Raw genomic sequence first — 18434 nt, 5'->3', positions numbered from 1 at the left:
TATTGGCTATTAAACAGGGGGCTCTATCTTGGGGGCTCTATCTTTCCGTACAGCGCGATATCTTCCGGCCGCCAGGCCCTAACTACCTACATATTTGGAGTTAAAAAAATATGCAGTACCATAATATATTGTATATGTTCTCATGAGAAGTGGTTACATTGTTAAAGTGTTTTGTTTCTTTGGGAGTGAACAGATCTGGTTTTGTTTGCTTAGTGTTAGAAATGTGCACAGATAGCCTTTCCTCATCACTTCATGGGAACTCAAGTCAGTTTTTCTGAAGTGATGCTTGGTTTGGGTGTAATCTTTATTTATATAATAACTAAACTTCTACCTGGAATACAGAGCTGAAAAAAATGATATTTTCTTTTGTTCTGCGTAGAATACTAGTTATTTATATTTAATTGTATTGAGCACTCATGGAGCTCTGAAAAGTTAAGGACTTTATCCCCAAAACAGATCTAAGCTGGATAGCAGTATAGGAAATTAAGTTATTTAGATTATTTAGAAGCACATAAGAAAATGGACTCCTGTGGCAATCCCAGTATGATGATTGTCAATAAAGAAGGCATACCTGTTCATAGGCTTCAAGCTCTTCACCTGTTGAGATCAATAAGAATTTTCATCTTGATGTTTTTAGTACCTCATGATGGCTACATAGTCATTAGGCATCAAGGCACTGGTTTTGAGAGCTATAAAATTACATAAATATCTATTTTTCTCTGTGTGTGTGTGTGTATTTACTCATATGCATGTGTATGAGAAACACTTCCTGCTGGATAGAATTACCCGACTATATAAATTCAGGGATTTGCTTATTTTGCTTGCCTTTTTTCCTTTTTTTTCACTTCAGTAGTTCTGAATATGTGTTAGGATTTTGCTGTTGATTCTTTTTTTAACCCGGTTTGTATTATTTAGGTTATTAATTTACCAAATAAAGTTGTTTCAGAACTCAATCCAGGGATGATATTTGAGGAATTCTGTTTCATCAGTCTACCTAGTTTAGCTTCTACAGAAGTACTCTTAGGTAAACTGTTAGGCTGATTGAAAAAATTCTTTAAAGTCTTCATGAATTGAGAAGGTTAAAGTTTCATTTTTAAGAATTTGTTTTGAAATTTACCTTTTTATCACAACAATTTTTACCTGATGCTCGTTGAAGCAAGGCATTAGCAAACCCAAGCCAAAGCTGAGTTCACTGTTGCATCAAATAGAAATTTTCTGTGCTTTTACAGAGACTTTTATCAATGCAGGTTTGTTTATTGTAGGCATGTCTCTTGAAAATTGCGAAGGTGAGAAAAAATTAAGTGATTAAAAGGGATAAGATCTTTTCAGCCTTGAGTTTTTGTTGTTTACAAAAATAAACTTGTACTCATTGAGCATTCAGCTTTTCTTTGAACCTTTGTCTTTTATGTGCATTCTAAAGATCCTCTCCCATTCAGCTGAGACTTTCTCCAGAAAAATCAAAGAACAAGTAGTCATGTTTGCAGAGATGCCCTTTCTTGAAAGGAAAAATTGAGTTTGAAAAAAATAAGAACATATCAGACTGTTTTCTTCCATCAGTAAGAATCACAGTGTTCCTATCAGGAATGTAGTTCTTTCCTTGTTACCTCTAACCTTTATTTTACTAAAATTAAGGAAAGACTAAAGTTTATTCTTTGCCTTTATTTGATCCATTCTTACATGGTAAGACCAATAGTTCAAATAATGGCATATGGCTAGATGGGTGCACTGGAGTATAACACTACGATGAATTATATGTGCCTTTAACCCTTGTAGAGAGCAAACCAGTTCAGAATGGGAGGACTTTGTAGGAATGCCTGCAAATTTGTTATATTTATTTAAACATTTGCTTCTTTATTCCACTCAAGTGTTCCAGGAACCAAAAATACTGCAATACTGAAGCTGGGTGTGGAGGTGGAAGGATTCTAGATATGGGAAGAAATGGGTGTGGGTCAGAGGAGGAGAGGTGGGACTGCATCCAAAAAGCAGCTTGTGGGGTGGATGTGGAAGAAACAGGATGGAGGTAGTGGTGTGCTGAAGAAGGCTAAAAGGGTGGGAGTACTTGCAGAAGAGAAAGGAGTGGAGGCTAAACGAAGCAGAAAGGAACAGTGGCAGTGGAAAGTCACTAAAAGGAGTAGGAGTGAAAGCTGATTTCCTAGGAGCGAACTCAATGTAATTTCTCCCAGAGGGAAGGGTGGCAAAAGTTCACCCTGTGCAAGCATGTTGTCTGACTCGTGTGCATGTCTGTCAGGGCTTATTACCCTGGCTTATGAACCTGTTTCAAAGTTAGTCCGGCAGGTAGAATATCAAATGTGAATGTTAGGAACTGCTGTGCTTAGAAGTTTCTTTTTGACTGTGAGGTTGATGGTTGATATTTTGAGCTGTCTGATCTGAAACTGAGGGAGCTTACTGATTTTTTTATTTTTTTTAAACCATTTCCAAGCTTTTTAGCACTTATAAGAATTAATGGATAATTGTTTAAAAACACAAAAAAAATCATGTAAGTTACTACATGAAATGTTGAAATCCAGGGGAGAGACACTGAAGACACTCAAGCTTTTTGCTATCTGTTAACAAATCAGTAAGTTGACTTGCCTAGTTTTAGGTTGTTGTTTTGGAAGCTATAATATTTCTTCCCTTTGGTCTTAATTAGTGACTGAGTAGTAATAGCAGCTAAAGCTAATAATATACTTTTAAGATGTTATTACAGGGAAGTGAGTTCTCCTGTGGTCCGTCGTTTTTGGTATCTACCATGTGTGAAGGATGGTAAAAAGCAAAGGAAATGCTCATCGATTGTACTTTTATGTAGGTGGTTGCTACATTATTTTAAAAATAGTGATGCATTTTTTTTTTTCCCCCAAACCCTGCCCCCTTTGCAAAAGGTAGCTGTTGTGCCCTCTTAAGAATTATTTTGAGGCCTGTTACCAGTATTTCATTGTCCTCTTGTGTCAGGGTGCTGCACAGCTCTTTCCCTTTTTCACAGTATCTGGAATTCAGGGGCACTTCCAAAAGCTGGCCAGAGGCCGGTATCATGTAAGATTTGACAGCAGAGAAGTCGCTGTTTGGTAGAAGCTTTACAGGTCCAAATTTTACCTGGTGCACATTGTACTCTACTTTAAAGGAACTGAGCCTACTTTTTTTTCTGTGGTCTGCAAGTGTTTTGTTGTACTGGATCAAACCGAGTGTTTGTTGTGGTGCTGTGCTAAGCCTGTTTTTCCTGCATATGTTTATGTTACGCTGCCTCTTATTATAATGAATTACACTTTTCATTAAACCTGAGATACGCTTTGGTTGGCAGTTCAGAGTGATCTTCAGTGCGCTTGTGTGTGCATGTGAGAGAGGGAGAAAACTCCTGTGAAGCTTGATTCAAATGCTGGCTCCACAGCAAAGCTCTACAGCCCTGACTGCTAAGATTTCTGCCAACGTGGTACCTATGTGTGTTTTCTGTGTTTCAGTAAGTAAATACCTAAATTTAAACACTTTCCCCCTTCTCTCTCTTGCTTCTCCTGCCTCTTTCTTTTGAATGTGGAAGATACATAGCTGCTCTGTGTTCACTTGCCCTTTCATTTGTTTGAAGGGAAGGTATTCTCTGAAGGTGATATTGAGGGGGAAGAAGTTGCATCAGTAGCCACAGTCAAAAGTAGAAATTTGGGGATGGGGTTTTGTTAGTATAGGGATTCCAGTAAAAGTCTTGGGGAAAGATTTCTAGTTCCCGTACTGGGTAGAACAGGGAGGTCTTCTTAAACAGCTGGTTGTGAAGTTACATCTTTCTGCTCTGGACTTGCAAAACTCGAGTTGAATACTAATTTGAAATCTGTTAAGTGGAAAAAAAGGCGTTGAGACACATTTTGAATGCTTGTGTGGCTTGCAGTGGTCTCAGAACTTTATAATATAATGCAAATAATTAAAAAAAAAAATCTGTATACTCAGGAGGCTTCATAAACTTAGTTCTTCATGGCTTTCTCCACAGTGACTTGGTAAGAACAGCTGTTTATAAGGAAAGGTATATATATCAAGCAACCTGTCCTTTAAAATTAGCTCCCTCTTTTTAATTCTTTGAGAAGGTATTATAAATCATACTTAATAGAAACAAATACTTACAAAATGTGTTTTATTAACTGGAAACATTTTAGTGTGTCAGACCCAGAGTATGAGAAGGGTATAAGTGAACAAAGGCGTTTGAAAGGAAAACACCTGGGGAAAGTTTTGAGGTAAAGCGCTATCTTTGCCATGTTTCAGTTCCAGTGTTTAATGGAAATTTTTATTTTCTTTACTATCACTAAGTAGGACTACTGCATTTGCATATGTCCTGCAGAAATACAGCTTTTGATGTTTTTTCTGAGCTGTGCTACAAACTAAATTTTCATGTTATAATTTTTTTTTTATTCTCTGATTTTGTGTTAAATCCTACAGATTACGCAGCTGCTGACATCCAACGTTTTTGAAAATATTTTTGGGATGTGTAAAAAACATGATATATAATCTGTATATTTTTTCAATTAATTTGGTTTATAAGAAGGACATAAATCTCATTTTAAACTAAAATGTTGTAAGCAACAAGAATAAACACATGGTGCTCTCAAATATCTATGGGGAAGAAAAAATGTTTTAATCTGAATGTCAAAAAGGGTAGCGTGGGTTCTAACTGTTGGGTTTGGGGTCCTTTGTTGGTTTGTTGCTTTTACATGTTAGCCACACCACTTTGTAAGGCTACTTTGTTTTATAATTTTTTCATATACAGTGAAAATCTTCTAGATAAATGTGAAACTTCTTGTTTAAAATCTTTGAAGTTTGATACAGAAGATTGAAAAACTACAAAAATGTGTTTGAGCAATCAATGTCATAACATCAAATGTATATTTTAATCAGAATAATGATGCAAGTTAAACCTCATTAGAAATTCATATAATCTGTTCTGATCTCAAATGTCTCATGGTAGGATCTCTGTCTGCTATGTTTGATGTGGGTATTGGTTGCTTAACCTGGTCTGAAACGCTGAAGTGTTTTCAATTGTTAAAGCACACAAATGTTAACTATTTTTTTTCCATTTAATAAAGTTTTAGCTTTTATGAATTGATCTTTTTTATTGTATCTGCAGAGTTAAAAGAATTTGACACTTGAACCAATACATTTTTAGTTGTTTGAATTGAGCACCTAAGAATATTTCTAGTATAGTAAACTTTATGGGATGAGGTCATTAGAGTTATCCTTGGTCAGACAGGAGGTAGGTATTAAAATTGTTCTACAATGAATTTGAAGAGTTTGAGAGCCTAAATACTTACATTAATCAATGGGAGTCTTGGGCCATCTGTCTGTAGTTCGTTTTATAATCAGTAAACAATACTGACTTAGAATTTCTCAACTCTTTATGTAAGCATATGTAGGGACTAAAAAAGGCTGATGAACCCAGTACTCTACCAGTATTATGACAGTATTATGTTATGGTCTCTGCCACACAGTCTGTCTCCTGCCTGTGTTCCTTTTTTTTGCTCAACTTCAGATAAAAATGAACTGACAATATTGCAATCGTAAGGCCTCTTGATAAACCTTCCCTTGAAGTAGTGTGGAGAGTAGAAAGAAGCAGAGTGTGAATTGTAACATTGCTGGAAAAGATGGTTTGACTTTTATTTTCTTTTGTTCTGAGCCTTGTATTTCTTTTTCTGCAGCTCCTGTATGTCTGATAATTCAATTACTAGGTGAAAGGTTGGTTGTTTTTCCTGGAAATTGAGTTAATAACTTTAGCAGGTTAAAACTTTAGCAGGTTAAAACTTTCTTTGCAGTGTTTGCCAGAAACGGTTTAAGAGAAGGGTTCTTTTTGTTCTTAAGACCAGATGAACTCACAACAAAACCATGAAACCAGTGTAATTTTCTGGCTTAGTACATTGCATAGTATGTAGTAAAGGGCATAAAAGATGAAGTTTTGGAATTACTTAGGTGAGTGATACCTAGTGGGAGAATGACTTGCTTAAATATAAATTAAATGAAGGAGTATCACTTTGGTCCTGTCATTGCCAGTAGTGGTTGTATACATATTTTTGCACATACATACGCACGCATATATACACAGGGCATGTTGTTCCTTATACCTCTTTCAAGGACTCCCACTGCAGATTTCTTACATGGGAACACTAGAATTTCACTTCACTTTCAAAGTAGAAAAAAGACTTATAATTATCAGGAAAAATCTGAACCTTTTCCTGAAGTGCCTTTTTATTTTTTTTTTCTTGCATCCTAAGCTTAAACACAGATTTTGCAATACACTTTAGAATAGAGCTCTGTGTTTTCTGTTCAACTTCAGGTGAGAGTGTCAAACCTGTCTAACAAGAAATTCAGGGTTTCTGTTGCCTCTGATTGCTCACTCTGTGGTTTAAAACAACAAAAAGTGCTATCAAATTCAGCAGTCGATTCAAATGCCTGTGCTGTATCTTCTTCATTATAATCTTTTGTTTGGGTGCCTGCTGCCTCAAAACATTTTTGAGCTCGAATATGTCAGTTACATGAAAATCTTGCAATTTTGTAGATGGAAAAGATCTACATGAAGTGAGATGTAAGTAGAAAAATAATTTGATTAAAGCAGTGATGTTCCATTAGATTCTAAGTGGGGTTGGTTGTGTTTCACAGGCCTCAATAATTTGAGTGTGGACTACTTGAAAGACTGCATCACAGTGAGGTGTTAGCATTATTAGCATCCTGTTTTTAAATAAGACTTGTTGAGGGGAGAGTCTTTACAGATGTTCTTCAGTATGGAATTTTTTTTTTTTACTTTTAGTGATGATATTTGTAAGACATTAAAGCAGACAAATTTCTCAAACTTTTGATGAGGATTGAAGATCCTGTCATTTTAGACAAGTGCTGCAATCAACATTAACTGGTACAGCAGGTCTTACATTTCAGTTATTACTTTGTTTAAATAATGATTTGTGCAATTGGAAATAGGGTTTTCAAGGAAATTATGGTAACTTAAGTTTTCTATTTGATTTTTCAAGGATATGAAGAGGTTAATCTGGAGTTGGTTCAGACCTGTGTCTCTTGTACAATTTCACCAGGCCTGGTATGTAGGAGATTATGTAGCTGGCAGAGTGAATCTGTTAAGAACAAACATAATTCTTCACTTGTTTGAAGATGGGATAAGCACTTCTAGGAAAAAATTGAGTAGGATTTGCTGATTAGCTCTTGTATTCCTATTTAATTTGTTTGCAACAGTAGGGACCTAAATTGTAATGAATGGATGTGAATACATTTGGTGTTTGATTTAACTGCTGAATTTGATAGGGGTGTCCATTGCAACTGTAGTGGGAATGGTAAGAAGTAGGTCTTACGGGGGAGTTTTATGGTTTTGGGGCTTTCGTGTCAAGATTTGATGTAGGTAAGGCAACACAGCAAGAAATCAAATGCTGTGCAGACAAAACAGCACATGCAGTGCAGTTGGCAGCTGTTAATTTGTTTCGAGCAGAGACACATATTTCAAGTCTTCTGATTAGTTTATTTTCCTTGAGTTGAAGTAATTTATTTTTTACTAGTTGAAAGCCTGTTTGCATTACTAGTTTGAAAAAAAAGAATTAGGCACGTGCTTGTGTTGGAAAAAAACTGTCTTCAGCTCCTGTCTGTTCAGCTCTTCGTTTCTTCTGCTGTTTGACCTTCTCTTTATCTTCTTCCTTTTAATTTTATTTCTGTGCATGTGCCCTTACTGTTCACTCTGCTCTCTCCACTGTTACTCTGTTTGCTCTTGGCACTGGTAGCTCAACTAGTGTTAGACATGATCTTCCTCAGTTGGACTGCATGACAAATTTTGCTAAGGGGAATGTAAATACTGTGAGGTCAGTTCAGTATCAAATGCCTGCAGCCTGAAATGAACCCTGCAGGATCTTCTGCTATTCAGTCAAAATTGGAACCTGCCTTAGGATATGGTGCTAAAAATTTGAAAAGTCAATACTTTGTATGTTGTGCTTCACAGATTATTTTTTAAAGTACTTTACACTTACTTTTCCCCCTAAACTAAAGAGTGAGCACTAGGGACAACTTGCTATAATCGTGGTAATTAACAGATATGTTTAAAAACCCTCTTTCTGTATACTGATGGGTTACTCAAAATATTTCTTTAAGGTTGTATGCCAGGGAAAGTGGTGTGTGTCTGTGCTCACCTTCAACATACTTAAAATGATGATACTTAAGCATTAAACTAACATGCTTTTGATAGCAAATAAAATCTATTGCTCCATGTTTCCCCTTGCCTCCTTCCCTCCTTCCTCCCTTTCTCACCCAAAAAGAATGGTGGGGAGAGAGCACTGTGGTAAACTCAAATAGCAGAACAAGCCCAAATTGCTTTTTATGATTTTGTACTGCACTTTGTATTGGCCTTCAAGTCATTCTTTTGATGGGAGAAATGTTCAGTGTGCTTCCTTTAGATCAGTGATGCTCTTTAATTGGCCATATGATAGTCTAAATTACTTGCATCTCTGTGCTGCTAAGGACTTTACGCAGCACTTCTCATTTTACAAGGAGTGACAGTATAGATTAAGAGTTGAACTTTAGGTTTTTTACTTTGTAGTGTCAGTAGACTAGTGCACCTCACACGTATTTGTCTTTTGAACTGTTCTCTAAGGAAGATTGGCTGCTATTAGTTTCAGTAAAGGAATCAGTCTAATTGATGAAATTAGAAGAAAACAACTTCTGAATGTCAGTGGACATGTTGGGGGTTGAATTGTTCTTTGGTGTATTCTGTTGGCCACACCATGACAGGAATGATTCACTCTTCTTTTTATCTCCAGGTTTCTGAGATGTTGTGATAATGTCACTGTGAAATGACAACAGAAAAATATGAATTCTGGCTAGGGAATTTTTGTTGTCTTTTTATTAAAGCTGTTTTACTTTTGTGAGCAGATAAATAGTGTTGCGGTCATTAGATAAGTCCAAAATGCTTTACAGTGCTTTTGTAATGTTCCTGGTAAAGTTTTACCAATACAACTGTGGTTTTGTGTGGGAGGCTTTCATGATACTCAGATGAAGAAATACTTGATTACTGAATGCTGTGCTTCAGTTTTCTTAGTGGATGAAAGTATATATTGAAATTAACTGAGGTACTGATGAAAAAGTATGGTGCTCAACTGAGAATAAAACAGATTTTAAAATGGAAAGCAGTTAGAGCTGTCTTGTAAGTAATGATAAGTTCAAATTAATACATTATGAAATGGCTTACACTGAAGCAAGGATAAATATATTATGGAGAGTAAAGCCATCTTTGAAGAATGATACTCATACATGGCTGGGATGGTTTTATTAATATTTAGGTTTGTGCCATTGAATAGAGTCATCTTTTTTCTTTTTACTAGAAATTGCTTATCTGAAGATCAACCTCACATACCTTTGCTCTCTAAAATGAAAAGCATAAACACCTGTGTGCTGGTAGGAAAATGCTTATAAGTAAAAATTCAGGTTAATGGCTATGTAGCATTTGTAAGGTTTGTTTGGTTTTGTTTTACACCACTTTGCAACTGTGCTGTTGAATTTGTAGAGCCTTAAAGTCAGGGAATAAGGATGCTGTGAGTATGAATACATGCATAACTTCACTGTATGGGTTGACTTTGTTCTGGTTTCTGGAGCTGCCTGAGTGAATGCCATGATGTCCATTCAGCTCGTCATCGCATCAGTGCTTTTCTTGGTCTTATTCTGTAAACCCAGGATTTATTTTGGAAAAGACCCAATACTGTTAGCCAAGAAGACTACAAGGGAATGTAGTTGTTTTTTTTGTTTTTCTATAAAATGGAGCATTGGTCTTTTTTAGGAGCTTCTTTTGAAGTATTTAATGAATCCTCCTCATGAGGTGTGATGATTAAACATAGTTCCCTGGGCATCATTAAAATCTTTTTAAAAGTGCTGATATTTATTTCTCCTTTCACTAGGAAAGGATGCAGGTCTATTCTTTCAAATTTGGTTGCGTTTGCTGTCTTCTGTACAGCTACATTTTCCATTAAAATGCTGTTTCTTATTATTGCTGAACAAAAAAATAACAGTTCAAGGGCTCTACGGACAACTGTAGTTTCCTTCACATCTGAACTGTATCGATTAAGTGTACTATGGGACTGGCATTAGTTGTTGGAGTGTAGCCTCTAGTGTTTTCTCTCTGCAACCCACTGTCAGGTCTGTATCTGTATTTAAGCAATTCTGCTGTGCCCCTTTTTATGTTGATTAAATATTACTCTTCCTACTCAGTGAAGGTGGATTCCTGGAGCTCTGAAAAAGAGTTCAATTGCAATAACAAGATGATGATGGCTCCAGTTGCACTTACAAGTTGCATCTGTTTGGTTTTAAATAATTTAATCCCAAGTTAGAGGAATTTGTTAGCGTACCTAGAAAAATACATGTATCTATTGGCAAATTAACTTTGTTTTGAGAGGGTTTTTTTAGTAACGAATTATTATTATTTTTTTTTTAATGGGGGTGTTTAAACTGAAAACAACTACTTGTTTCAAATTCTGATCACACTGTAGGTAGTAAAATGATGTATCTGAACAGCTACCGGAATATCATAATGTAAAAATTAAAGTTGCAGGAAACTATTGCTGTGGAAAGATTAGTTTGCGTTGTTCCCACAGGCACTAATTATCAGTGTTCTAAACTCAAACATGTACTTTTCTGCAAAGTATCCTTGTAAGGAAAACATAATCAAGAGCCACTAAACTCTCTGTTCTTATTTTTAGAGATAAATTGTGCTATTTCATTGGTTGCATTCCAAGTTATGTATTGAAATGGTAAAAGTAAAAAGAGTTGTGTAATTCCATATAATGGTACATGCTTAGCACTCAGCACTCAAATAAAAGAGATGGGAAGGGAGAAGAATCTGATTTCATAACACATTTCCATAACTTAGCAGCTTGGGTACCAGCTATGTGTTTAGACTGATTTTATCTATCTATCTATCCTATTCTATTTGCATCCACAACCCCTGTTCTTGTTTCTTTGTTTTTCAAAGAAGCTGAGCTTTTCATGCTTTTAGATCATGTTTCGTACTGCACTATCATGGAAATGCTTGTTGTAGAGCTCTCTGGTGATACTGCCTTTAGCTATTTCTCTATATATTCCTATCTCTTTTTTTTTTGGTGTTCTGATAATTCTTTGGGCCACCAGAAATTATATGAGATCTTTACTAGGTTGTTAGGTGTACCAAGTTATTTAATAAATTCATATGTTTACTCGCTCACAGTGTAATGAAGAAGAGTATGTAAGTTTTGTGTGTGAACCAATCTTTGAAGCTGTGATTTTATTTTCAGTAATTAAGTGTACTCATCTTCCAGTGTTACTACTTTATGCTATTATGATTCACCTGGTAGTATAGTAATGGCCAGGATAATCACAGAATCATTAAGGGGCCTCTGGAGATCATCTAGTCCAACCCCCTGCCAAGGCAGGGCCACCTAGAGCAGATTATACAGGAACCCGTCCAGGCTGGTTTTGAATGTCTTCAGAAAGGGAGACGTCCATGACCCTCCTGGGCAGGCTGTTTCAGTGCTCTACCACCCTCAGTGTAAAGAAGTTCTTCCTCATGTTGAGGTGAAACTTCTGCTTTATTTTATGGCCATTGCTCCTTGTCCTGTTGCTGGGCACCACTGTAAAGGGCCTGGCACCATCCTACTGACACCTGCCTTTGAGATATTTATATGCATTAATGAGATCCCTTCTCAGTCGTCTTTTTAGACTAAACAGGCGCAGCTCCTGCAATCTCATAAGAGAGATGCTCCAGACCCCAGTCCTCCTTGTGGCCCTCTGCTGGACCCTTTCCTGTAGCTCCTTTCTTGTATTGAGGAGCCCAGAACTGGACACAGTGCTCCAGATGTGGCCACACCAGGGTTGAGTAGAGGGGGAGAATCCCCTGCCTTGACCTGCTGGCCACACTCCTCCCATTGCAACCCAGGATACTGTTGGCCCTCCTGGGCTCAAGGGCACGCTGCCGACTCATAGTCATCTTGTCATCCCCCAGTATTCCCTGGTCCTTCTCAGCTGGACTGCTCTCTAATAGGTCAGCCCCCAGCCTGCACTGGTACTCGAGGTTCTTCCTCCCCAGGAGGTGCAGCACCCTACACTTCCCATTGTTGAGCCTCTAAGCAGGTTTTTCTCTGCCCAGTTCTCCAGCCTATCAAGGTGCTGTTGAATGGCAGCACAGTCTTCAGGTATATCAGCCACTCCCTCCAGCTTCATATCATGAGCAATCATAATTTGGGAAAAACTGACTTACAGAGAGCCGAGGAGATACAAGTCCCCCAGAAAGGTAATGAGCATCAGTAACTGTAAGCAGCTTATTAAGTGACAGAAATATTTTTGTGAATTACACCAGTTAACAGGCAGGGAGCTGAGTGGGGAGAAGCAGTATGCTTCTGAATGGGCACATTTCTTCAGAATAAAAACTTCTAATGGAGAAAATAAAAATCTACAAGGAAGATAGCTTTGTGCTTCTGTGAATACTTGGGAATAGGATTGGTGTATAGGCCCAGCAGCTGAGGATAGAAAGATTAATACCCTACATGAAGTTAGGACAGGAATTTAAATACAGTTACTCTTGAGCTTAAAGGAAACAGCTGTATTTTCAAGATATGACCTGTCTGGGCAGTAAATGAACTGAGTAGTGCGAATTCATCAGAAGTTTATGTATCTTTATAGCGTGTTTTGAGGCAGCTGAAGTGGCTTATGTTAAACATTTTACATGGCTCTGCTCTCCCTTTCAAAGTTTGTGGTTTCTTTTTTAATTTTTTTTTTAATTTCTTTTTTATCTAACCAAAGTTAACCATCTTGCTTGTAAGAGATCTTTTTGGTACAAACTCAGATTGAAGGTTTTCACTGTGGTACAAGATTAACAGGTGGAAAAACATGAAGTTAGAGACCCATTAAAATTTTTTCACATTATTCTGTATAAGTAGTTCAGCACTAAAAAAAAAAAATCATTATGATGAGGTCTGTAATTATGTTCGTTAGGGAATTTACTTTAGTGAATGCTTTTTCCTCTTTATATATTCGTTAATTATTACTACTTAATTGACCTACTCTCCTTTTTCTTTTTTTTTCTTTTTTTTTTTTAATTTGCCTGGGGAGAGGGACTTTCCCAAAGTAAAATAACCAAAAGAAAGCACATCTGTGTGGTGCTAATGCTGTCTGGAAGTATTTTTTTTAGCTGACTTGTAGTGTTTGTTCTTTAGGTAGTGATTTGAAAACTGAAATACCTTTCTCTTTATTTAAGACAATTAGGAAGAAAATTACCCTCACTCCAAATGTGCCAGGTTGAATACTGAATTCAACAGTAGCATGCAGTATGTAAGAGAGTATAACCCCTGTGTTTTTTCAGACCATCTTTGAAAGTTTTCCATATAAATCCCAATTTTTGTCAATAGTACCCACTTCACAAAATCTGTACTAGTAAAGTCAATATGTGAGTCTTAGTTCTTGGAAGCAGTTGAATAATAGTGGGCTTTTTCCTTTCCTCATGTAATTTGAGCACTTACAGAGGCAATCTGCAGGATAGGTGCTATTTTATCATTGCAATCTATGGAGCCATCAGCTCCTAAATTTTAGCGCTGCCTTTCTAAAGCTGGCTAAGTTGTGGGTTGTTTGGGTTTGTTTTTTTTTTTTTAATTCCTTATACATTCTTTTGAGCCAATATCTTAATTAAATCTTTTATGTCTCCTTTGTTTAAATAAACTTAGATCAGATGTCTGTTCATAGAATGAATATCTTTGCAGTTTTAGCAAGGAAGCTCTACTTGGGTTAAAAAAAAAAAAAACAACCAACCAACAGCTTTGCATGCAACTGTGTCAGTTTATTGTCTTACTAGTATTTCCAGAAAATGAGGGCTTACCAATGAGTGATCGGTGTTCCCACTGTAGTGGCAGGAGAGTGGAAATAGAGGACTTGAAGAAAAAATTATTTACAATGAGGGTGGTAAAACACTGGCACAGTTTGCCCAGAGAGGTAGTGGATGGGTCGTTCCTGGAGACATTCAAGGCCAGGCTGGATTTGGTTCTGAGCAACCTGATGTAGCTGAAGATACCAGTCATTGACTGACCTTTTGATGCAAGGCTTTCTACCTCTTTAACAACGTTTCCTATTTGAAAGGAAGCACTGCTTACTAACATTTAATTGACATATTCATGATGTTATGCTTATGAATTGACAGAATTGCATGCCCCAGGATATAAAAAAAATAGAATCTACTGATACTCAGATTATATTTTATCACTTTCATTTAGGAAAAAAAAATGGAAACTGTAGCCTTGATTCACAGTTTAGAGAAAACAGACTTCTTAAAATCGGACTCCAGTTGAAAAAGTCACGTCTTGACATCTAAAATAATAGGCTTGATCGCTAAAATAATATTGTTCCAGTTAAGTGTGTCTGAAATATGAGCATAGTTTTATGCTAAAGTAGTACTGGTTTAACAGGAAAATGTTGTAATAAAACTAGGGGAGATACAGAGAAGTTTGACAAAGCTGGCTGAAGATGGAAGCTGTTTGGTTGAAGAACATCTGTAATCCTTCACTGAGGGCTGATGTGGAGAGTGTAGGTCTACAGAATTATAAATGGTAGGTCAGTAGAGAATATTTGCTGTATGTTCCAATAAAAGAACTAGTAGGAGAAATTATGAATCAAGAAAAGCTGATGGTTGTTCAAAAGGTTTGAAAGAAATGCATATATAATTTTAAAAAGTGACTGAAAATATGTACAAAGTGTGGCTCAGGATGCTGTAGGCTGTGAGACTGCATTTGTGGAAGAATATGTGGTCACCTCTTTTGTTTAGTGTCCTGCCTCTGAGGCTTATAATTGCCAAAGCAAGGTATCTGTGTGTTTATGTCTCCTGATGGGCTCTCCAGGATGTTTGTTACTAATCAGGGCTGGGAACAGTGTACTGTGTTATGTGCAGTTTTGATCTGATCTAGTTCAGCTGCTCTTAGGAACATTAATCATCCAGTTGTAAGTATTCATTTACTAGTAGTAAATGATAGGAATGTTGTTTTAATTATGGTTATGCAGAGTGTCTGACTGGTATTTTATCACTAAAGCTTTGATGGATGCTGTGTGTGCACAAAATGTTGTTGTATGGGAAGACTTAATACTTTCCCTATAGTAATGTGTTTGTCTTAGCTTGTTTTGAAAATAAACTATGTAAACATGAAAATGCTACTGATCTTCCTACATAAGCTTTACTACACACAGATTTAATGAGAGGAACATGAAACATAAAATCATCAGATAGAGTATGCTAGTTGAGTACGATCAGAGAAGATACTTTCAAAAGTCTAAATGGTGAACTGATAACATAGGTGCAAACAAATAATTAAAAAAAAATCTCCTCCCTTTCTTCCCCAAAGATGTGGCTATTCCGTCTAAGCACATGGGCATTTTTCTTAATCTCTACATCAGTACTTGGATTATTAGGAAATAACTATTCTTTCTATATTAATCTCTCAAGGAAAAATTCCTTGGAAAATGTAACAGTTGGAATAGAAATAGAGTTTTAATCATAATTTATACAACTCTAAGGTTATAGATTTGTAGGTTTTTGTTTTAATTAGTGAAACTGTAATAGTTTGAGCAATGAATCTGGAAGGCTTCTTGCAGATCTCTGTGTTGGTCAACTCTGAAAATTATATTTTGTTTTCCTGCATGTGGTCCAAAATTGATGTGAGAATTCAGAGTTGCAAAGTAACAGGCATAATCATGAAATCTAAAAGGCAATGACTTAACTTTGCTATGGGTAATAGTAAATTGCGTTGTGTGCACACAGCTCCAAAACACTTTAGAGTATAAGAACTCTTTACTAGAAAGCTCTGTAAATGGATTAGTTTTATGTAGTCAGTATTACCTGGTATTATTAAAGAAAAGAGAAGGTGTTCTGGTTCCTTTTCAGATACTTTAAGGAGTAGAAGTATGGACTTTCTGTCTGACACAAGTGACAGTTTTTGTTGTTAAACTACGTTTATGGGAATAGAGATGTAAACTGCCTCAATTAATAGGAATCAATTTCTAAATTTACTGGATGTGCTTCTGGAATATTTTTAAAATATAAAGATAATGCTGTAAAGGTAATTTAGCTGGTAAAAGCTGCTTACTGTAACACCACCTGGATTCCTAGTCTACAGTTTGTTTGCATTTAATTAATTTTCATTTGGGTTGTGAGGAACAAGTTTAGGAATAAGTATGTAATAATATTAGTACTCTGGGTTCTCATTTTATCTCGTAAACAAATAAAAGGGAGCTGAGTAACATCAATATTGGGAACTGGTAATTTATAAGTCAAATTTGTTCATTTGAGCTACTCATCACCAGGAATTGGGTTGTGAGGTGCTCTACCAACACTGCCTAAATTTATTCCTACCAGGAATTCAGCCAAGGTTTTAAAAGCATCTGATGATTTTTTTTTTGCATGGCTTATCCATTTTTGAATAAAGAATTAGAAAATAACAAAACTAAAGAATAACTGAGTGAGTTTCCAAATCTTGATAAAGATCTTGCCATGCTTTCCCAATTTTCAGGCTCTTCAATTTCGACTGTTTTGTGACTACTACGTTACCCCAAAAGATGTCAGTTTAAATCCTGACAAACAAGAGAAGAATTATTTGGCAGAGAAGTCAGCAACTAGTGTCTTGGCACCATCTCCAGTTTTGTAAGCCCAGTCGCTGGCAGCAAAAACGTGAACAGCAGTTTGAAAAAAATTGAAAGAAATAATAATAATTAAAAAAACTCTCCAGTCTTCCAGAAGTACGTATAAATGGAAAATGGACTTCACTTCAGAGAGGCTACATCTTTATATGGAATTACTTTAAAATTCTTCTCTGTAAAATTCCAAGACTTGACAAATAATTTTTCCTGAAAATAGGTTGTGTTTTCTTTCCATGTTATCTCTTGTAATTACTTAGCTTACTCTTTAATCCATATGATGGCACTTCTGTGTCAAAAATCATAAGTTATTGGGGTGCAGCCACATTTCTTTCTTATTTTCATTCCCCACAGAATGCTCAGGACTGAACTCTTGCAAAACTGTTTGTAACAGACAGAGGCTTTTTTTTTCCTCTGAACTTTCCCAGAATAGGTTCATTTCAGTTTAAATTGGTTTGAAACTGTCTAGAAAAGATCAGTCCCAGAGATTCCTTTTCCTCTAGTCATGTAGTCCTTCCTCTCTTACAGTGGCTTTTGCCACTATCATGCAGTGTTGGAGCAAGTCAAATCAAACTGAAAATTTGTCTATTGTAGGAATAGTTTTCAGTCAGTTGTGTGAGCTGATCTGAACCTGTATAACTTTCAAGATGTGTTTCTGCAAATACCTGTTCATCAGGCAGTATCAGCTTTCAGAGAAATGGCTTTTGGCATAGCTCCACCTGTCTTAAGAGGGTTTAATAATGCTGAAATGTTTTTTGCTAAATAGCATGCTGCATGGTACTGCTATATGGGGAAAAATCCGCTATGTAGATTTGCTTATAGTTTTTATGCAATGTTCTTATGTGCATACTTAAGAAATGCCAGCTCAGTATTTCCCTGCAACTCGTGTTTCTATTTATACTTAGTTTTCTTTGATTAACTAAACCAGTAAGTAGGTGCTATTCCTAGAATAGAAGGCATACTGAAATAGGTATGTAAAAATGTTCTTTGAAGTCTGCTTTTATGGCTGCCTCCAAAATCAGCTGAAGCTTTAAAATCTGGAAAAATTATTAATACAGTTTATTGAATTGAACAACATGCCTGTCTTTCTGCAGAAATTTGTAGTATAGCTGAAATGGTAGATAAATGTAACTACACTAACAGGAATTGATTAGAATAGTAGGATTAACTGTTCTCAACACCAGATCTTTAGTAACTAGAACTGTTTGAGATGAGTTTACAACTTTTGATTACACTTGCAGGTACAAGTCTAAACTTTTATGAACTTTTAAAAGTGACTTTGGGAATGGGAGAAGGCTGCTTCCCCTCCATGTTTTTTCTGGACTATCGTGTATGTGCATGTGTGCACATGTGTGTATAGATATGAAACGAGGTTTGAGATTTGTATAGTTTCCTGCTAGCGCCTGTGTTAAAAATTCAGGTCCTCTTGTGGACTTCCAGATGACAACTAGGGGACAAGTTGGCATAAGAAAACGAATGCCAAGCTTACTGAGAAGGTAAAGATTTTTTTTTTCAATCTCCAGTTTAATAATTTTATTCTAATCACTAATTCCTAATGAACTGTGAGGAAAAAGTGGAGGTGCATTTAGATAATATGATTCATGTTTGAGATCTCTCAAATTCCAGCAATTCCAGAAAATAATTGACTTAACTTTGGTAGTGACATTTTTGTGATAAAGCAGTCAACAAAGGTAGAATAGAAGGGGGGGGAAGGAAGCACCAAGTATGAAACAATGGGAAAAGGCACATTTATCTTCGCTACAAATTCGTGGAAGAATTTGAATCTTTAGGTTGTGTTT

At 36.3% G+C, this 18434-nt stretch overlaps 1 protein-coding gene across 25 annotated transcripts in view; it reads left to right on the top strand.

Moving 5' to 3' along the window:
• PLEKHA5 (pleckstrin homology domain containing A5) overlaps positions 1-18434 on the top strand; it is a 159685-nt gene that overhangs the window by 6817 nt on the left and 134434 nt on the right. Inside the window, exon 4 of one of the 25 annotated variants that reach the window (XM_057428152.1) lies at positions 5096-5200. The exons of the other annotated variants lie outside the window; for them this stretch is intronic. Coding sequence (XP_057284135.1) covers positions 5096-5111 — 16 coding nt within the window. The 3' untranslated portion in view covers positions 5112-5200. Of the gene's footprint in view, positions 1-5095; positions 5201-18434 lie in introns of those variants that run through there. 25 annotated transcript variants of the gene reach the window in all.

This window comes from Pezoporus wallicus, unplaced genomic scaffold, assembly GCF_028554395.1.
Source record: "Pezoporus wallicus isolate ANWC-B61680 ecotype Strahan unplaced genomic scaffold, APGP_CSIRO_Pwel_v1 contig_2908, whole genome shotgun sequence".
In the NCBI taxonomy this organism is placed as follows: Eukaryota; Metazoa; Chordata; class Aves; order Psittaciformes; family Psittacidae; genus Pezoporus; species Pezoporus wallicus.
This window is presented reverse-complemented; position numbering and strand designations above follow the sequence as displayed.